This window comes from Macaca mulatta, chromosome 8, assembly GCF_049350105.2.
Source record: "Macaca mulatta isolate MMU2019108-1 chromosome 8, T2T-MMU8v2.0, whole genome shotgun sequence".
NCBI classification, from domain to species: domain Eukaryota; kingdom Metazoa; phylum Chordata; class Mammalia; order Primates; family Cercopithecidae; genus Macaca; species Macaca mulatta.
Genome location: NC_133413.1, coordinates 109,839,060 through 109,862,029, shown reverse-complemented (window position 1 = coordinate 109,862,029; position 22,970 = coordinate 109,839,060). Strand labels below are relative to the sequence as shown.

Below are 22,970 nucleotides of genomic sequence, written 5' to 3'. Positions count from 1 at the left end.
ACAGGTGTGAGCCACCATGCCAGGCTATTTTTCTTAAACACTACATCCCCAGTACTCATTTAGCATAGCACTTGGTGCATACCACACACACAACAAACATATATTTTTAATAAATTAATAAATTATCTGAATATTTATAATTTATAAAAATTTAGCAGTAATGTCAGGGATAAAGTACAACGTAATACATAATATTCATGACATTAAAAATTATTTCAGCTAAAATATTGTACTATCACTTGCAAAGATCATTTTTATACAGACACATACCATTTCAAAGGAACTAAAGAGTTGAACATTCTATGATCAAAAGCCAATTAATAATTCACTGTTTAATATGACAAAAATAATTATCATATGATTGGTAAGTTAATACTATTAGAAGAAGTCCTAACACATATCCAGCAAAATATTTTTATCCCATAATTGTGACAGATTTGATAATTATTGACAGACAATAATGATATATGCAATAATGGATAAAAATTCAAACACTTTTAATGTAGAACTAGGAACTTGGTAAATTAAAAATAATTTTTTAGAGTACGTAATACATCAATATATGTACAGAAACATAAAGGTGCTTCTGGTGGCACACAATAAAAAATTGTTAAATAAATAAATGAAAGAAATGGATTTTAAGGCTGTTTCTAAGCCAAAAACTACAAAATTGAAAATATGATGCTATTTAAAATATTTCTGAAAAACACTCGTTTTTCAAAACAATTTTTATGGCATGTGAATTTTAGCTCAATTACAAAAAGAAGCATCATTGTACTACTATAAAGCCAAAAAAAAGGCATTTGTATTTTTGTTTCAGAAAAATTTATCATAAAACCTGTACAGAGCTTTGTGAAAACATCTGAAAACTTTTTTACTAATGTTACTATTACAAGCCATGCATATTTGCATGTAATTATACTTTTGATAGAAATTTATTATGCCAGAAACAATGGTTCTAGGAACATCCACCATATACATAATAATCATCTGTGAGATGAGAGTCATCAAAGTGCTTAGGAAATGAGCTATTGCTCCATCTCAGTGCATGATTATACTGGTATAGAGAATGAATGGGAATTATACAGCAAAAATCAAAGCCATCAACTATGTTGCAGGCATCTAAGCAAATATAAAATACAGAAAATAAATTATGTAAGATTATTAGTAAAAGTAGCTTATTTCATTTAATATGGCAATGTATATATTTATGAACAGATTTGTCATCTTATAAAACAAAATTTTATTATACTCCATACATGAACAAATACGAAATAAAATTAACCAATATATCTGTTAAGAACCCTCTTTGAGAATAAGTACAGGCATACCTCGGTTTTATGGGCTTTGCTTTATTGCATAGTGCAGATATTACATTTTACCCAAATTGAAGGTCTACGGCAGCCTTACATTGAGTAAGTCCATCAGCACCATTTTTTCCAACAATATATGCTGACTTCCAGTCTCTGCGTCACATATTGGTAATTCTTACAATATTTCAAACTTTTTCATTATTATTATACAGATATATGGTGACCTGTGATCAGTGATTTTTGACGTGATCATCATAATCATTTCAGGACATCATGAACAGTGCCCAAATAAGACGCAAACTTAATTGATCAATGCTGCGTGTTTTCTGATTGCTCCACCGACCCTACTATTTCCCATCTTTCTCCCTCACCTCAGGTCTGCCTATTCCTTGAAACATAACAATATTGAAATGAAGCCAATCAATAACCCTACAATGGCCTCTTAAGTGTTCCAGTGAAAGAAGAGTTGCAAATCTCTCACTTTAAATAAAAATCTAAAAATGATTAAGCTTAGTGAGGAAGGCATATCAAAAGCCGAGATAAGCAGAAAACAAAGCTTCTTGTGCCAAGTTGTGAATGCAAAGGAAGATTCTTGAAGAAAATTAAAAGTGCTACTCCAGAGAACTCGCAAATCATAAGAAAGTGAAACAATCTTATTGCTGATAGGCAGAAAGTCTGAGTGGTCTGGGTAAAGGATCAAACCAGCCACAGCATTCTGTTAAATCCAGAGCAAGACCCTAACTCTCTTCAATTCTAGAAATTGAGAGAGGTAAGAAAGCTGCAGAAGTTAAGTTTGAAGCTAGCAGAAGTTAGTTCATGAGGCTTAAGGAAAAAAGCCATCTCTATAATATTAATGTGCAACATGAAGCAACAAATGCTGATGGATAAGTGGCAGCAAGTTATACAAAAGATGTAGCTCAGTTCACTGATGAAGGCGGCTACACTAACAGATTTTCAATGTAGACAAAACAGTCTTCTCTTGGAAGAAGATGCCATCTAAGACTGATAGAGAGAGGAGAAGTCAATGCCTGGGTTTAAAGCTTCAAAGGACAGGCTGACTCTCTTGTTAGAGGTGAATGCAGCCGGTGAAGTTGAAGATAACGATCATTTACCATTCTGAAAATCCTAGGGCCCTTAAGAATTATGTTAAATCTACTCTTCTCCTGTGCTCTACACACGGGAATAACTAAGCTTGGATGATAGCACATCTGTTTACAGCATGGTCTCCTGAATATTTTAAGCCCTTTGTTGAGAATGGCTGCTTGTTTAGAAAACAAAATCCTTTGAAAATATTACTGTTCATTGACAATACACCTGGTTACCAAAAAGTTCTAATGGAGATACACAAGGAGATGAATGTTGTCTTCATGCCTGCTAACATCCATTCTTCAGCTCATGGATCAAGTAGTAATTCTGACTTACAAGTCTTATTACTTAAGAAATACATTCTGTAAGGCCACAGTGTGTTAGTCCATTTTGCATTGCTATAAAGGAGTTCCTGAGGCTGGGTAATTTATAAAGGAAAGAGGTTTATTTGGCTCGTGGTTTTGCAGGCTGTACAAGCATGGCACTATCATCTACTTGGCTTCTGGTGAGGCCTCAGGAAGCTTTTACTCATGGAAGAAGGCAAAGCAGGACAGGTGTGTCACATGGTAAGAGAGTGAGCAAGAGAAAGCGGGGAGGTACTATGCTCTTTTTAAACAACCAGCTCTTGCATGAACTAAGAAATCGAGAGCTTCACTTGTTACCGTGGGGAGGCACCAAGTCATACACGAGAGATCCTCCCCTATGACCCAAATATCTCCCACCAGACCCAAGCTCTGACACTGGGGATCACATTTCTACATGAGATTTGGAAGGGACATATATCCAAACTGTATCAGATAGTGTTGCTTCTGAAGGTTCTAGGCAAACTAAATTGAAACACCTTCTGTAATAGATTCGCCACTGTCGACAACATTAAGAACATTCGTGATTCATGGGAGGAGGTAAAAATATCAACATTAACAGACGTTTCTAAGAAGTTGATTCCAGCCCTCATTGGTGACTTTGAGGGTTTCAAGACCTCACTGGAGGAAGTAATGGTAGATGTGGTGAAAACAATGTGAGAACTAGAAATAGGAGTGGAGTCTAAAGATGGGGCTGAATTGCTACCATCTCATGATGAAACTTGAATGGATGAGGAGTTGCTTCTTATGAATAAGCAAAGAAAGTGGTTTCTGGAGATGGAAACTACTCCTGGGGAAGATGCTGGGAACATTGTTGAAATGACAACAAACGATTCAGAATATTCCATAATCTCATTTTTTACAGCAGCAGCAAAGTTTGAGAGGACTGACTCTAATTTTGAAAGAAATTCTGTTGTGGGTAAAATGCCACTAAACAGCATTGCATGCTACAGAGAAATCCTTCATAAAGAAAGATTCAATCCATGTGGCAAACTACATTATTGACTTATTTTAAGAAATTGCCACAGCTACCCTAACCTTCAGCAACCACCACCCGATCATTCAGCAGCCATCAACATCAAGACAAGACCCTCCATAACAAGATGATGACTCATTGAGTGCTCAGATGATCATTAGCACATTTTAGCAATAAAGTATTTTTAAATTAAGGTATGTACATTTTAAAATACATAATGCTATTATACACTTCACAGACTACAGTGTAGTGTACACACACCTTTATATACACTGAGAAACCAAACAATTTGTGTCACTTGCTTTATTGAAATATTCACTTTATTGGAGTAGTCTGGAACCAAACTCCTAAAATGTCCAAGGTATGCCTGTATAATATTTATTTTAATAGCTAGCCAAATTAAAATAGAAAAACTCTTATAGCAACTTTGTTCAAAGAAAAATACAGATTTTCTTATATTCATTATTCATTATTTACCTGCTTCTATAGTGATCAATATTGAAACTCTCTATTTTACATTTCACTTTGGTATATACATCCTGGACATCTATGGAAGCACTGAGATCTTCTAGTTCACAGACCATACAAACCTCTGCAATAAGAAACAAACAGTAATATCAATACAGTCTTCACAATTAATATTAAAACTTTCCATTTTACATTTCACGTTGACATATGCATGCTGGATATGTACAGAGGCACTGAGATCACAAAAGCTTCTAGAATAATAAGCAAATCAGCACAGGTCTTTCGATTAAGATAAGACATTTATTTCAAGAAAGGGGAAAGCCCAGTTAATGTCGGGAGTGTTATATTTAATACCAGTCAAGGATTTTCCCAATAATTTTAGTGACAATAGTATAATGTATCAATATGACCACTGAGGAAAATTCCTTATGGTCTTTTAGATGAATTTTAATACAAACAGGACAAAATTTATGTATTACAAAGTCAAGGAAAATATATACACATAAACCTTTAATGTTAATAAGATTCAACATTTCAGCACTGCAACTAGAAACTCCTTGAATTAGGTTTAATAATACTTATTTAATTATAAATGACAATAAATTATGTTTAATATGTCTTCCAAAATAGCCTTTAATATTTGCACTTTTCAGTAAAGAAGAAAAGCAATCCAGGTTGGGCACAGTGGCTCACGCCTGTAATCCCAGCATTTTGGGAGGTCGAGGTGGGCGGATCACCTGAGTTCAGGAGTTCAAGACCAGACTGACAAACATGGAGAAACCTCTGTCTCTACTGAAAATACAAAATTAGCTTGGCATGGTGGCACATGCCTGTAATCTCAGCTACTCGGGAGGTTGAGGCAGGAGAATCGCTTGAACCCGGGAGGCAGAGGTTGCAGTGAGCCAAGGTCATGCCACTGAACTTCAGCCTGGGCAACAAGAGCAAAACTCCGTCTCCAAAAAAAAAAAGGAAAAGAAGAAGAAAAGCAATCCTGTACCTGTGCCTTTATTTTCAGGATCTGGAGCAAAGAGCTTTACAGTAACTTTGGGAAGCACCCACTGCATCCATAAACTAACACGTCCACTGGTTCCGCCAATATTACTTGTAGTTTGTTCCAAGGTGACAGAATCTGAGAATGGTGAGTCCTCACCTGCTTGTATAGAATCTCCCTGGGATGAGGAGAAAAAAAAAAAAACGTATTTTGTAACATAAACAAAAATAAAAAATTCAAATTATAAATTAAAATCAGCAATTATTATTTGTAACTTTTTCACATCTTATATGCAAATGATAATCACATAAACGTTAATACTAATACATAATGCTTATATGTAAACATATATTCTCAAATGGTTTTTGTTAGAAAGCACATGCATGTTTCCAGCTTCCTCTAAAAGTAGGTAAGATCTAGAAAAGGTTAAGATTAAACCATTGAGTATGTTCCTACAGAGTAGAGTCTGCAAGCTACAGTTAAGGGGCTAATCTGTCTGTATTGGGGAATAAAGTTTTACTAGATCACAGCCACCTCCATTCATGTATTGACTGCATATAATTTCTTTTCAGCAGAGTTGAGTAGTTGCTATAGAGAAGCTATGATCTACAAAGTCAAAGGTATTTACTAACTGGCCCTTTACAGAAAAATATTTGTCTACCCCTTCTATAGAGTATTTATAATGGAACCTAGAATAACTATAGAAAAGTGATTATCAGTTTAAGAAACAGCAAAATATTAATCATGCCTTGCATGTTAATTAAGGAGACATTAAAAATTAGTAGATTTGACAATATAATTTTTAAAATGTTTTATATGGTTAAATGTTTCTTAGCGGAATACAGCATAAGCTTATCTGATTCAACAAATACATACTGAACTCTGAATATGTATAAGGTCCTAAATTCAGTGCTAACGAACTTGCTGTCAAAGGCTTGCTGGTTTGTTTTTGGTCTTTTAAGCAGCTTTTAGTAGGCCAGAATAAAATAAACCCTTTTATTTAAAGTTGAACTGGAGTTGAATAGCTTCAGTCTCAAATGCGGAAGAGATGCTGCAATCATTGACATGTTGAGTTCTTTCAGGATTAGCTATAAATATGGGGTTCCTAAAATCCCAAACTTTGCTGTCCATTTAAAACTTGCAAACAAAACTTGCAAGTTTAAACCCATATACTCTGAAAACTGATCAAACACAATATAACATTCTTATTTGTTTAAAAGATGTATATGTATTTACATATCAGTTATAGATACTTAGTTAAGCTTAGTCTGTCAGGCAGTATGGTGTACTGGGTTAAGGAATTCAGATGCCAGTCATGTGATTTTAGGCAAGTAGTTTAACTTTTCAGAGTCTGTTTACTTCTCTGTAAAATGGTTATTATAATGATATTTATCTCTTACAGTTAAGATTAAATAGCAATATGAACGTGAATGAAGTATATACACATAGAAATATTTCATAAATTATAGGTATAATTATCATTATCAAGTTGAACTGATGTAAGAAATTGTTCAATCACATTCTTACAGAATTTGGTCCCTCTATTGCCTTTCTCATTTTCTCATCTTTCTAACTTCAGACACGTTTTCTTTTGCTGTATATCCTCAACCTCCAATAGTTTATTGTTGCTTTGAATGTCTCAAACAAAAATGTTAATTTCCTATGCTAACGAGTCATGACCAGTAGTCAACTGTCAAAACAAAACACCCCTTAAAATTTAAACAAAGACAATATAATATGATCAGTATTCCATTTTCTATAGACAGGTTGTCAGAGCAGAAGCTACTAATCTCTAAACACTTAAAAGCAGGAATGATCATTAAAATCCTATACAAAACAAACCAAAGCCCCGGCTCTCATTATCACAGACATGCCATCTAGACCAAGGTATATTCAGCTACTACATGAGGCTTTTACTTTAACTTCATTGTTTTATAACATCTTTCAGTCAGAAGAAAATTCAATTTCCCTGCAACCTCAGAAGGAGGCCAAATGGGGAAGATTTTCAGAGCATGACAGGCTGTGTTTATTGCAAGAACACTTAGGCACCAAGCATAGCAAAGTAACAGTGTTCTGGGATTTACTACTAGAGAAAATTATAGAGTTAAACCTGAAGACAGTATAGTTACTCTTTGTCCCAAATACATCAAACAAAGCAAATAGCTCACTGTTTGTGGGGTTTTCATATAAATGCTTTTACAAAATAAGTAGTTCTAAATCTGCTACAACAGAAATTCCTACAACTTGAGAAGCTATAAAAAAATCACGTTTTTGGTTAGCTGTCTAATGTAACACAACATCTAATAAAAAGCACAAACTAATTCCAGATAAGGATGCTTATTAAATAAAAGGCAAGATAATATAGCCTTTCTTGATGGATAGGTTTTTAGAGTAGAAGTATGCTTAAATTAAATCCTCCCTCCAACAGACAGAAGAACATCATATTCCAAGAATGGAGAACTGAGAGAAAATAGCCTCTCAAATCAACAAGACTTCAATTTTTAACACTACTTGGTATAATTGCTAAGAAAACTGGCTGCAAAATTAGTAAGCACTCCTCAGTAAAAGCTTTGCTCTACTTCCTCACGCAGTTTCAATTTTCATTTTGGATTTATAACATTTTGTTTGGTATTGTTAAACATGTTTGTGCATTAATTTTCTGCTCTGTTTCCAAATCTGTTGTGAAAATCAGGCCAGAAATGGAGACGCTGAACTATTTTCCCATACGTCCTTAGGCCAAGTTCTAAAATAAACAGTTCAATTCTTTGACCATTTTGTTGCAAATTGACCAAATACTAAGTTTATTTTCCTAGGTGAATTTATCTTTGTTCATTTGGAAGAGCAAACACTTTATAGCCCTTCATCCTTGGCCTGCTTCAGAGCTTAAGGATGACCATAGTTTTGGCCCCATTGCTACTTTCTCTTATCAAAATAACTCCTGCGTTCTTGTTCAATCACAAAACTTCCCAAAGAGCTAAACACTTCGACCACTGGTTGTACTTAAGTCAACAGTAACAAGTGGCCTGCTTTGGTCTCAACTACCTGTGCTCCCACTATTTCAATGCAAGAGTGGGAAAAAATTAAGTGTTTTAAGCTCAGTACTTAATCTTCAAACTCATATTTCCCACTTTACCATGACTCAGACTGAAACACAGGAAGCTGGAGCTATATGTGCACAAAAGTACAGTGCTGCCTATCAACATGTCAGCATGAAAAGAAGTACGTAATCATAAAGTATAAAGCATCTAAGGATCATATAAACAAATACTTCCATTTAATACAAACAATTGTTAGAATGTGTTTTCTTAAACTAGATTCATTTACAGTAAGTTCTCTATATTCAATAGTTTTGACCCAACTAAGCAAAAAAAACAATGTTTTAATAGTAAAATGTTGAAAAATTTTAATGATTGTTTCCGAGTGCAAATTGTAATTTAAAAAAATCAAACCTGCAATTTCAAAGTGTTCCGCAGATACATAATTAACATAAATAACGCAAGAAATGTAAGGTAATCTCAGATTATTAGCTTATAATTACATAATAAAACTATCTGAGTTTTAAAAAATCAAGTAGCCAATAATTTAAAGAAATTTTTGATATGAATATTTTGAAATAGGAAAGGCTTTATACACAAAATATTTTGTTGAATGGTATGTGATGGCTAAACAATAACCTTCATTTTCCTAACTTGTTTTGATATCTTAATTTTTTCCACAGCTGTTCAAATAAGATGATAGTCTAAATATTATGATTTCTACATTTTGAATAAAAGTTTCTCTCTAAATGTTAAGGATAAAACCATTCAAAGAAAAATATGAAATGACCTAAGTGTTTTCAGGAGTTTTAAAACAATTACAAGAAATTTTAAAAATAGCAATTGAGTAAATTCAAACTTAATATCCTATCTAAACGGTTGTTTGAATAATAATTTGAGGTAGATTACTGCATAGGTTAATTGCACTTGAATAACTGAAAAACTGATAAGAGTTTTGCTACTACAGCAAACTCTGTCAACAACTCTGAAGTTGATGCCAAACAACCTTAGTCCAGTATTCACTTTTCAATTATCAATGTATGTTAAACAGTTACTGGACATTAAAAAAGGAACCACTTCATGCTTAATTTTTTTAACTAGGCTTATAATAACGCAATTTTAATTTTTGAATCAATAAATAATGCTTGTCACATTGTCACACTTTGCCATGACCCTAAGGTTCCCAACACTGAGTAGTTAATATATCAATTTTTATTTAGGTAGAGTTGTAAATAAATATTCTATTATTCACTCAGCATTTTAGATTATTCTGCAGCTTTGAAATTATTTCCTATACTACTGCTGTGATTAAGGAAGACATTACCAAAAACATTTTATATATACAGAAAAAGTTAAAATGAAAAAAACACTAAATAATTTGCCTAAAATCACAACTCAGAGGAATTTAATTTTGTCAACACAATATAATCCTTTAAAATCACATTTACTGAAACTACTGAAAACCCAGAGATCCAAAATATGATTTTATGTAGTTATAACAGTTTCCCAAAGACATATAGGTTATGAAAGTATCCTGTAAGGGAAGATGTGTGTGTGTACTTGTGTACGTATGTATGTGTTTGCTTTGTTTACTTGTCATGAGGAGGAATCATCAAAATGTTAGTGCTTTTAATGGCAGTTTTTATTGTTGTGCTGTTCTGTGAACAAAATAGCATAAAAATTTTAATGAGTATAATTATTTCCTATACTACTTCCTTAATCACAGCAGTAGTACAGGAAATAATTTCAAAGCTGTAGAATAATCTAAATATATAATGTTCCACTTTCTAGACCACTTACCTGAATAAAAATTTGACAACTTCATCTAACTGAAGTATAGTTCAGTATGTTCTTCATAAAATATAAAGTTTTATTTATCTTTAGAACCGATGCAACAGTGAGTGTGGCAGAAACAGGTGGCTGTATTCCCAAATTTTGCTCTCCCTTCCATAATACAAAGTTGTCTCTGAGTAACGGTAATCCAACTACGGGCTAAATTTCCCAGCCCACCTTGGAATTATGTTTATATACACATCCATACCCCATCGCTAATATGATAAATTCCTCAAAGGATAAAGGATTATGTCTTAATAACTTAGATTTAAAGAGAAGACTGAATATTAATAAGCTAAGAATAAAATTTAAGAAATTCAAAAAACAACAGAATAAACTCAGTAAAAAAGCTATATCTGTCTCAGCCTAAGCAGGGGAACAAAGATAGCCCGGGTAATTTTTAAAAACAACTCTAAAGTGCATGTAGGTTTAAGGGCTTGATTTCATACTGCCTAAATATTTCAAAAAACTTCTAGCTGTAAGATTAACAGTATAGGGGGTCCCAGGTGAGTGGTAGTGAAGTCCCTTAGAGAAGCAAACACATAAAATGTCTTTGTGGGGGACAGGCCCTCAACCACCATGTAAGGGCTTCATAGAAGAAGTTCCATTGATGAAAAACACCCAACATTAAATTACACAGTGCCTAAGAAAACAATCTAGCAGGGGCAAGATTTAAGAAAACAACAAGTGGTCAGATTCAACTCTAAAGAAGTTCAGATACCAGATCTGATAAAAAATAAAAGAAAATAATTATGTTTAAAATGATTAAGGACAAAAAACAAACTGAAAACACAAACTCATATTGTATATATAGTTTTACATATTTACATAAACATATGTGTAGTGACTTAATGAACATATGCATCTCTATGCTATGTACCACAATAAATGTGATTTAATCATAATGTGAGCTAGTATTCCAAAATTATTCAACATCTACACTCTGAAGAAGAGTATGTGTAGAACCTACTTTGAACCATGCTTAAAATAAATTGGGGTTATCCTTTAATAAAAAGATAATGAGTGATGAATGGTGATGGAAAGTTTATATCTCATATCCAGTATGGCACTGAAACAATATAATCACTATTTGACATCTTTACTTCTGAGTCAGTGGAAGTCTCCCAGTCTGAATCATTTTACTTGTAATCTATAGTGTTTGACTTAACAAATATTTCAGATAGAAAAAAAAAAAACAGTATAAAAAGTACAACTAAGATGGAAAAAGTAAAAGCAATACAGGGCCAGTTTGTCAATATGTCTTTGGCTATTTGTGTAGAGTTTAATTACAGCCAAAAGAATGTTAGAGGTTTCCCTTGACAATAAAGAAAATTATAAAAAGAGATAATTATGGTCAACTTTAAAATATTGCCTCATATTTTCAAAATAAATTGGAAAATTTATTCAAAAACTACTAAGGTCCTCACCAGAGAAATTAGGAAACAAAATGAAATAAAAGGCAACCAAATTGGAAAGGAAAAAGTAAAATTATGTCTTTTAGCACATGACATGATTTTATATGTATAAAACTGAAGATTCTAAGAAAAATTTTAGAACTAATCAATGAATTCCGCAAAGCTGTGGGATACAACACCAACATACACAAATCAGTTGTTTCTATGCATTAAAAACAAACAATAAAGAAAGAAAATGAACAGAATAATTCCATTTACAATAGCATCTAAAATTATAAAATGCTTAAAAATAAACATAACAGAGGAAGTAAAAGACATAATGAAGACTATGAAATATTTTTAAAAGAAATTAAGATAACACAAGTAAATGGAAAGACATTCAGTGTTCATACATTGGAATCTTAATATTAAGATGGTGACTTATTGTTTAATGGATACAGAGTTTCAGTTGGGGAAGATGAAAAAATACTGGAGACTGTTGTGAAGGTTGTACAACAATATGAATGTATTTAACACCACAGAATTGTATACTTAAAATGGTAAAAACAGTACATTTTATGTTGCGTATATTTTACAACAACAAAAACCGTAAGCCAAAAAAGTTAATAGTAATATAAAATCACGATCATACAGTAACAAAAAAACATTATATGTGTTTAGCATCTATATGTTCATTAGTTTTACTTGACATAAATTGGGCCACTGGAGTGGGATAGAAATATTTATCTTATCATTAAGTATTATTTTATCAAAACATAGTATAAAATTTAATTTTGAGGAACAAGGCTGTATTAGTGTTGGAGATGGAAAAAGGATCAAGATACTTCTCTATGTTCTCTTTAAAATTATTAAATTAGGGTCCTTTGTCCATATGGTCCTTACCATTTCATTCTCTCTCTTTTTCTTTTTCTTTTCCTTTCTTTTCTTTTTATTCTTTATTTTTTGAGACAGAGTCTTGCTCTGTCACCCAGGATGCAGTGCAGTAGCACGATCTCAGCTCACTGCAACCTCCGCCTCCCAGGTTCAAGCAATTCTCCTGTCGTGGCCTCCCAAGTTGGGATTACAGGCATGCGCCACCCAGCTAAGTTTTGTATTTGGAGTAGAGACGGGAGTGTCACCATGTTGGCCAGGCTGATCTCAAACTCCTGATCTCAGCTGATCTGCCTGCCTCAGCCTCCCAAAGCGCTCAGATGACATGTGTAAGCCACGACACCCAACCTATTCTCTGTCTCTTCAAATAATTTTCTAGGCCGGGCGCGGTGGCTCAAGCCTGTAATCCCAGCACTTTGGAAGGCCGAGACGGGCGGATCACGAGGTCAGGAGATCGAGACCATCCTGGCGAACACGGTGAAACCCCGTCTCTACTAAACAATACAAAAAAAACTAGCCGGGCGAGGTGGCGGGCGCCTGTAGTCCCAGCTACTCGGGAGGCTGAGGCAGGAGAATGGTGGGAACCCGGGAGGCGGAGCTTGCAGTGAGCTGAGATCCGGCCACTGCACTCCAGCCTGGGTGACAGAGCAAGACTCCGTCTCAAAAAAAAAAAAAAAATTTTCTAAATGACATCTAAATTAAGACTTTCAAATTTAGATCAGATATGTGTTATAGCCAAGTACGTTTTCAATTACGATTACTTTTTTCAACATGGAAATATATTGTGATTAGAATTTTCTTTTCTTTTTATTTTATTTTATTTTTTTTTTGAGACGGAGTCTGGCTCTGTCACCCAGGCTGGAGTGCAGTGGTCGGATCTCAGCTCACTGCAAGCCCCGCCTCCCGGGTTTACGCCATTCTCCTGCCTCAGCCTCCCGAGTAGCTGGGATTACAGGCGCCCGCCACCTCGCCCGGCTAGTTTTTTGTATTTTTTTTAGTAGAGACGGGGTTTCACTCTGTTAGCCAGGATGGTGTCGATCTCCTGACCTCGTGATCCGCCCATCTCAGCCTCCCAAAGTGCTGGGATTACAGGCTTGAGCCACCGTGCCCGGCCTAGTGATTAGAATTTTCACATGAAAACAGTTTTCTAGAGAGTATGACAAGAGGAAACACTTGCTCACTCATTTATGAAGATAGTACAATCTTCTAATCTAATAGCAAAAGATGACAAGGCTATAAGAAAAAATATAGAATTCAACAGAATTATATACTTAAAATGGTAAAAATGGTCAGTATCACTCATGACTATAGATACCAAAATCGTAAACAATTAGCAACCTCAATCTAGCAATATATAAAAAGAAAAATATATCACAGCCAAGTTGGGATTTTTCTAGAACTGCGTGGTCAGTTGAACATTTGAAAATCAATTGATATAATTAGTCACATTAACAGAATAAAGGAGATAAATTAAGTATATAATAATGTTGAAGTCACTTCCAAGACAACCAAATAGGAACAGCTCTAGTTTACAGCTCCCAGTGAGATTGACACAGAAGACAGGTGATTTCTGCATTTCCAACTGAGGTACCTGGTTCTTCTCATTGGGACTGGTTGGAGAGTGGGTGCAGCCCACGGAGGGTGAGCCAAAGCAGGGTGGGGCGTCTCCTCACCTGGGAAGCACAAGGGATCAGGAGATTTCCCTTTTCTAGCCAAAGGAAGCAATGACAGACTGTACCTGGAGGAAGGGTACATGCTCGCCTAAATACTACGCTTCTCCCACAGTCTTAGCAATTGGCAGACCAGGGGATTTCACCCCGTGCCTGGCTCCCCAGGTCCCACTCCCAGGGAGCCTTGCTCACTGCTAGTGCAGCAGTCTGAGATCGACCTGCAAGGCAGGACCCTGGTGGGGAGAGGGGTGTCCGCCACTGCTGAGGCTTCAGAAAGTAAACAAAGTGGCTCAGAAGCTCGAACTGGGCAGAACCCACTGCAACTCAGCAAGGCCTACTGCCTCCCTAGACTCCACCTCTGTGGGCAGGGCACACCTGAATAAAATACAGTAGACAACTTCTGCAGGCTTAAACGTCCCTATCTGACAGCTCTAAAGAGAGCAGTGGTTCTCTCAGCATGTCACTCAAGCTCTGAGAAGGGATAGACTGCCTCTTTAAGTGGGTCCCTGATGCCCATGTAGCCTGACTGACAGAAACCTCCCAGTAGGGGCCAACTGACACCTCATATAGGCAGGTGCCCCTCTGGGACGAAGCTTCCAGAGGAAGAATCAGGCAGCAATAATTGCTGTTCTGCAATATTTGCTGTTGATACCCAGGCAAACAGGGTCTGGAGTGGAACTCCAGTAAACTCCAACAGATCTGCAGCTGAGGAGCCTGACTGTTAGAAGGAAAACTAACAAACAGAAAGGAATAGCATCAACGAAAACAAAAAGGACATCCACACCAAAACCCCATCTGTAGGTCACCAACATCAAAGACCAAAGGTAGATAAAACCGCAAAGATGGGGAGAAACCAGAGCAGAAAAGCTGAAAATTCCAAAAACCAGAGCACCTCTTCTTCTCCAAGGATTGCAGCTCCTTGCCAGCAATGGAACAAAACTGGATGGAGAATGACTTTGATGACTTGACAGAAGTAAGCTTCAGAAGGCTGGTAATAACAAGCTTCCCTGAGCAAAAGGAGCATGTTGGAACCCATTGCAAGGAAGCTGAAAACCTTGAAAAAAGGTTAGATGAATGGCTAACTGAAATAAACAATGTAGACAAGACCTTAAATGACCTGATGGAGCTGAAAACCATGGCACAAGAACTACATGACACATGCACAAGCTTCAATAGTCGATTCAATCAAGTGGAAGAAAGGATATCAGTGACTGAAGATCAAATTAATGAAATGAAGTAAGAAGACAAGATAAGAGAAAAAGCAGTGAAAAGAAACAAACAAAGCCTCCAAGAAATATAGGACTATGTGAAAAGACCAAATCTACGTTTGATTGGTGAACCTGAAAGTAACAGGGAAAATGGAACTGAGTTAGAAAAAACTCTTCAGCATATTATCCAGGAGAACTTCCCCAACATAGCAAAGCAGGCCAACATTCAAATTCAGGAAATACAGAGACCACTACAAAGATACTCCTAGAGAAGAGCAACCCCAAGACACATAACTGTCAGATTCACCAAGGTTGAAATGAATGAAAAAATGTTAAGGGCAGTCAGAGAGAAAGGTCGGGTTACGCACAAAGGGAAGCCCATCAGACTGACAGTGGATCCCTCTGCAGAAACCCTACAAGCCAGAAGACAGTGGGAGCCAATATTCAACATTCTTAAAGAAAACAATTTACAACCCAGAATTTTATATACAGCCAAAATAAGCTTCATAAGTGAAGGAAAAATAAAATCCTTTACAAACAAGCAAACACTGAGAGATTTTGCCACCACCAGGCCTGCCTTACAAGAGCTCCTGAAGGAAGCACTAAACATGGAAAGGAACAACCAGTACCAGCCACTGCAAAAACATGCCAAATTGTAAAAAGCATTGACGCTATGAAGAAATTGCATCAATTCACGGGCAAAATAATCAGGCAACATCATAATGACAGGATCAAATTCACACACAACAATACGAACCTTAAATGTAAATGGGCTAAATGCTCCAATTAAAAGACACAGACTAGCAACTGGATAAAGAGCCAAGACCCATCAGCGTGCTGTATTCAGGAGACCCAACTTGCATGCAGAGACACACATAGGCTCAAAATAAAGAGATAGAGGAAGATCTACCAAGCAAATGGAAAGCAAAAAAACCAGGGGTTGCAATCCTAGTCTCTGATAAAACAGACTTCAAACCAACAAAGATCAAAAGAGACAAAGAAGGCCATTACATAATGGTAAAGGGATCAATTCAACAAGAAGAGCTAACTATCCTGAATATATATACACCCAATAAAGGAGCACCCAGATTCATAAAGCAAATCCTAGAGACCTACAAAGAGACTTAGACTCCCACACAATAGTAATAGGGGACTTTAACCCCCACTGTCAATATTAGACAGATCAATGAGACAGAAGGTTAACAAGAAGATCCAGGACTTGAACTCAGCTCTTCACCAAGCAGACCTAATAGACATCTACAGAATTCTCCACCCCAAATCAACAGAATATACATTCTTCTCAGCACCACATCAAACTTATTCCAAAATTTACCACATAATTGAGAGTAAAACACACCTTAGCAAATGTAAAAGAACAGAAATCACAACAAACTGTCTCTCAGACCACAGTGCAATCAAATTAGAACTCAGGACTAAGAGACTTCCCAAAAACAGCACAACTACATGGAAACTGAACAACCTGCTCCTGAATGACTACTTTACATAACGAAATGAAGGCAGAAATAAAGATGTTCTTTGAAACCAAAGAGAACAAAGACACAACATACCAGAATCTCTGGGACACATTTAAAGCAGTGTGTAGAGGGAAATTTATAGCACTAAATGCCCACAAGAGAAAGCAGCGATGATCTAAAATTGACAACCTAACAACAAAGTTAAAAGAACTAGAGAAGCAAGAGCAAACACATTCAAAACCTAGCAGAAGACATGAAATAACTAAGATCAGAGCAGAACTGAAGGAGACAGAGATACAAAAAACCCTTCAAAAAAATCAATGAATCCAGGAGTTGGTTTTTTGAAAAGATCAACAAAATAGATAGACTGCTAGCAAGAATAATAAAGAAGAAAAGAGAGAAGAATCAAATAGATGCAATAAAAAATGATAAAGGGGCTATCATCACCGATCCCAGAGAAATACAAACTACCATCAAAGAATACCATAAACACCTCTATGCAAATAAACTAGAAAATCTAGAAGGAATGGATAAATTCCTGGACATATACACCACCCCAAGACTAAACCAGGATGAAGTTGAATCTCTGAGTAGACCAGTAACAGGCTCTGAAACTGAGGCAATAATTAATAGCCTACCAACCACAAAAAGTCCAGGGCCAGAGAGATTCACAGCTGAATTCTACCAGAGGTACAGAGGAGCTGGTACCATCCCTTCTGAAACTATTCCAATCAATACAGAAAGAGAGAATCCTCCCTAACTCATTTTATGAGGCCAACATCATCCTGATACCAAAGCCTGGCAGAGACACAACAAAAAAAGAGAATTTTAGACCAATATCCTTGATGAACATGGATGCGAAAATCCTCAATAAAATACTGGCAAGCCGAATCCAGCAGCACATCAAAAGCTTATCCACCATGATTAAGTGGGCTTCATCCCTGGGATGCAAGGCTGGTTCAACATATGCAAATCAATAAACATGTTCCATCACATAAACAGAACCAATGACAAAAACCACATGATTATCTCAATAGATGCAGAAAAGGCCTTTGACAAAATTCAACAGTGTTTCATGCTAAAACACTCAATAAACTAGGTATTGATGGAAGCTAACTCAAAATACAAGCTATTTATGAGAAAACCACAGACAATATCATATCGAATAGTCAAAAACTGGAAGCATTCCCTTTTAAAACCAGCACAAGACAAGGATGTCCTCTCTCAACACTCCTATTCAATATAGTGTTGGAAGTTCTGGCCAGGGCAATCAGGCAAGAGAAAAAATATAAAGCATATTCAATTAGGAAAAGAGGAAGTCAAAGTGTCCCTGTTTGCAGATGACATGATTGTATATTTAGAAAACCCCATCATCTGAGCCCAAAATCTCCTTAAGCTGATAATCAACTTCAGCAAAGTCTCAGGACACAAAATCAATGTGCAAAAATCATCATTATTCTTATACACCAATAACAGACAGAAAGCCAAATCATGAGTGAATTCCCATTCACAATTGCTTCAAAGAGAATAAAATACCTAGGAATCCAACTTACAAGGGATGTGAAGGACCTCTTCAAGGAGAACTATAAACCACTGCTCAACAAAATAAAAGAAGACACAAACAAATGGAAAAATGTTCCATATTCATGGACAGGAAGAATCAATATTGTGAAAATGGCCATACTGCCCAAAGTAATTTATAGATTCAATGCCATCCCCATCAAGCTACCAATTACTTTCTTCACAGAATTGGAAAAAACTAATTTAAAGTTCACATGGAACCAAAAAAGACCCCACAGAGCCAAGACAATCATATGCAGAAAAAAGAAAAACAAAACAAAACAAAACAAAAAACAAAGGAGGTGGCATCACGCTACCTGACTTCAAACTATACTACAAGTCTACAGCAACCAAAACAGCACGGTACTGGTATCAAAACAGAGATATAGACCAATGGAACAGAACAGAGGTCTCAGAAATAACATTACACATCTACAACAATCTGATCTTTGACAAACTTGACAAAAACAAGCAATGGGGAAAGCATTCCCTATTTAACAAATGGTGTTGGGAAAACTGGCTAGCCATATGTAGAAAGCTGAAACTGGATCCCTTCCTTGCACCTTATATGGAAGTTAACTCAAGATGGATTAAAGACTTAAATGTAAGACCTAAAACCATAAAAATCCTAGAGGAAAACCTGGGCAACACCATTCAAGACATAGGCATGGGCAAAGACTTCATGACTAAAACACCAAAAGCAATAGCAATAAAAGCCAAAATAGACAAATGGGATCTAATTAAACTAATGATCTTCTACACAAAAGAAACTATCATCAGAGTGAACAGTCAACCTGCAGAATGGGAGAAAATTTTTGCAATCTATCCATCTGACAAAGGGCTTATATCTAGAAGCTACAAAGAACTTAAACAAATTTACAAAGTCTGTTCCAGAGGTTCCACTAACTTAGAATCAAGCTAATATGAGTCAGCCCAGTCCCTACATAGTAACGCTAATTTTAATTCACTGTGTTTCAATTTTCTATATATAAAATAAAAATGCTGGTCTAAAGGATCTGTCTGACAATCTTTTATGAAAATACAACTATAAGTTAACAGAATTAAGACAAAGATCTTTGCTCACTTGTCAAGTTCCACAAAACTACTACATCAAAGTCAGAGGAAGCCAATTCTTAGGGCTGAGAAAAGGAAAAAAGAGAGAGTTCATAACAACAAAGAGTAGGAAAGGAGCAGACAGTTTAGCTAGTTTTCCCCAGGAGAAAAAAAAAAAACATACACCTTAGAGAAAATCAATTACTAACATTCTTTTTTGGTTTGAAGGGTTACTATAGAAACTAAACATACTACTCAATTTTTCCCTTTTTTCCCCTCTGGGACCCATATTTTCTGCCAAAATTTTGAAATACGCTTTAACACAGCAAGAGATAATATTAAGTGCTACTAAAATTCTAGACCATTCAGGCTAGTACTAAGCAAACAATATTAAGATGGCAGAAATGTGCTCTTCTAAATCAGAAAATAAGTACCGAATAAAACATGTTTAAAAACATTTCGATTTACTTTCTATCCCCTCCCTCTACATTTTAAACCAAATACATCAGTTATCAACATATTCAACAGTTAAAAAATTAAATACAATTTCTGGTACTCTATGAGTTTTAAAATGCTTTTTCAAGTGCAAGTCATATAACATGCATACAATTTCTTCAAGGGAAAACTATTTCATTAAAAATTAATCAACCCCTGTGCACCAATGTTAAAAGCAGCATTATCCACAACAGCCAAAAACGTAGAAACAACCCAGATTTCCCGCAACAAAGAAACAGATAAATTTAATGTGTTACATGCATACAATGAAATATTACTCAGCCATAAAAAGGAATGGAATTCTGATACACACAAGGAAAGGAATGAGCCTTAAATATATTACACGAAGTAGAATAAGCTAGATACAAAAGTACAAATACCATACGATTCCTCTTATATAAAGTACCTAGAATAGGCAAATCTATAGAGACAGAAAGTAGAATAGAGGTTACCAGGGATGGAGGGAGAGGAGAAGATGGAGTTGTTCGATGGGGATAGAGATTCTATCTAGGATGATGAAAAAGTTCTAGAAATAGATAGTGGTTATGCTACGCACTGTGAACGTGCCTAATGCCACTAAATTGTACATTTTAAAATGGTTAAAATGGTAAATTTTACCATGTGCATGTTTTACCACAATTTTAAAAAATCACCAAATAAGTTAATTGATAGTATTGAGAAGTTAATATGTACAAGGAGAGTGAGATTAAAAAGACTAGTTCTTAGGCCGGGCTTGGTGGCTCAAGCCTGTAATCCCAGCACTTTGGGAGGCCGAGACGGGCGGATCCCGAGGTCAGGAGATTGAGACCATCCTGGCTAATATGGTGAAACCCCGCCTCTATTAAAAAAATACAAAAAACTAGCCGGGCGAGGTGGCGGGCACCTGTAGTCCCAGCTACTCTGGAGGCTGAGGCGGGAGAATGGCGTAAACCCGGGAGGCGGAGCTTGCAGTGAGCTGAGATCCGGCCACTGCACTCCAGCCTGGGCGACAGAGCGAGACTCCGTCTCAAAAAAATAAATAAATAAAAAGACTAGTTCTTAATAAGAAATTTTAACACCAGCAATATGGAGACTAAGCTGAAATGAACATTTACCATTTGTACTACCACAGCACAGATATTCTGGATAAAATGTCAGGTGAATTTAATACCGAAAAGTGCTACATATCTTTTCTTTGGCCCTCTAGATCTACTCTCTACGCTTCACTACCCTGTGTGCTTGGGAAGTTAATCTATATGAACAATACGAATGGATTTCCTGGTCCTCTGTTTTTTTGGGTTTTTTTGTTTTTGTTTTTGTTTTTTTCTTGGTTTCAGTCAATGAGAAACAGTGGAGACAGAAGTGGAGAATGAAGTCTGGGTATTTATTCCCTGTTCTGATAAACTCTCTTTCCTGCCCTTTAAGCCCACTGGTGTCAACAACTGCTCCAGGGTACTCAATCATCTCCTGTTAACTGAGATTTCCCTTCCCAGTTAACATCTTTGTCCTTTTACTAAATTCTCTTAAACTGTCCAATTTCAGACTACCATCTTTTTCTAATACGATAGCAAAACTTGAAATAAAGACAAACACTATGGTGTCAGAAATGAAGAGGCAACACAAAGTCAGGGTAACAAGTGGAAACAGTCCTTGGTGGTATATAGAAGTGTCAAACTCAGGTAAGGGTGGAGGGGTTGAGCAATGGTGTTTTAACACTCATTCAGGGACTGCAGACGTGGTCTAGAGCCTGAACTGGGGAGTTCTTTGCATAAAGCCTGGAAGGAAACAGAGCTGCTTTTTAAGCAAAAGATACGCTAGACACTAGGCTTCAGCAGGCTAAGAAATGCCATGAATGTTTTTCAGATTCCTAGGACAGAGGAGAGGTGAAAGTAGGGGCATGATAAAGTCATTCATGGCTGAGCAGGATGGCTCACGCCTATAATCCCAGCACTTTGGGAGGCCGAACACCTGAGGTCTGGAGTTCCAGATCAGCCTGGCCAACATGGTGAAACTCCATCTCTAGTAAAAATACAAAAATCAGCCGGGCGTGGTGGCAGGCGCCTGTAATCCCAGCTACTCACGAGGCTGAGGCTTGAAACCGGAAGGCAGAGGTTGCACTGAGCCGAGATCACACCACTGCACTCCAGCCTGGACAACAAGAGTGAAACTCTGTCTCAAAAAAATAAATAAATAAAATAAAAAAATAAATTATGAGAAACTAATTGCTATTATTTGCTTGTGTGGGATGTCATGTGTACTACTTAGATGATAAGACAAACCCTTGTTGATAAAGAACCTAAAAACTGCTGAGGGTTCCCTGAAATCTCTAGAACCCTGGCAAAAGCAAATGTCAAAATGCTCTGTAGGGACAATTCTACAACAAAGGGCACATAGGAATCACAAAGAAAAATTAAACTGTTGAAGATGAGTTCACAATAAGATATTACAAACCACATGAGAAAATGAACCAGAAAAAGGGAGAGTCAGCAGATATAACTAACAAAAACTTGGCATCTCCAATAAATGGAGTTAAGAAAATCTAAAAAGACTATAAAGGAATTGTTTTTAAATGTTAAGAAATAAAAGAATGAACAATATGAAGGGGAGACTATATATATACTTTTTTGTTTGTTTGTTTTAATCTATTCAAAAGACTTTATGCTTCTTTGAACATAGCATTCCTGGAAAGCTCTAGAAGTCCTTCTCTCCTCCTGGTAACCATTGTCCTGATAATCTTTTGATTTTAAGAATATTTTCTATTAGCCACACTATCATGTCAACAACAGAACTATCTGTATATGGATTTAAATATAGAATATATCTGTTGTGGAAAGTTATAGCAGTACTTCCCAACCTTCTTCATATAATTGCATATGTAGGAAATGTTATTTGTATCTGTGGTAAGCAGAAAAATCTCCACGGCATTGAAAGCTTCATTCACCCTGGACCCACCCAAAGACTCTAAAGGCCAAGGTAATCCATGTCTCAGCATAGCTGTGACACATCTCATGGTATTTCAGCGTACTGGTTAGCAAGCTCTGAGTTGTAATTCCTCTTTCATAAATACGTTCTTAATATTTTTATTGCCTTATTAATACGGTGTTAGTGAATTTAAATAACATGGTTACACTGAAATAATTTTATAATTATAGCTCCTTCCTCCTTCGTTATAACAAAATGA

At 36.1% G+C, this 22,970-nt stretch overlaps 1 protein-coding gene across 40 annotated transcripts in view; it reads right to left on the bottom strand.

Annotated features, from left to right (window-relative positions):
* Positions 1–22,970, bottom strand: part of VPS13B (vacuolar protein sorting 13 homolog B) — an 856,590-nt gene that overhangs the window by 368,229 nt on the left and 465,391 nt on the right. For all 40 annotated transcript variants that reach the window (XR_013397372.1, XR_013397371.1, XR_013397373.1 and 37 more), the window contains exons 26-27: positions 5,203–5,374; positions 4,215–4,329 (exon numbers count right to left, since the gene is read on the bottom strand). Coding sequence is in view for 26 of the 40 variants with exons in the window: in XM_077943895.1 (XP_077800021.1) it covers positions 4,215–4,329; positions 5,203–5,374 (287 nt within the window). In the remaining 14 variants the exon portion in view is untranslated. The remainder of the gene's footprint in view (positions 1–4,214; positions 4,330–5,202; positions 5,375–22,970) is intronic.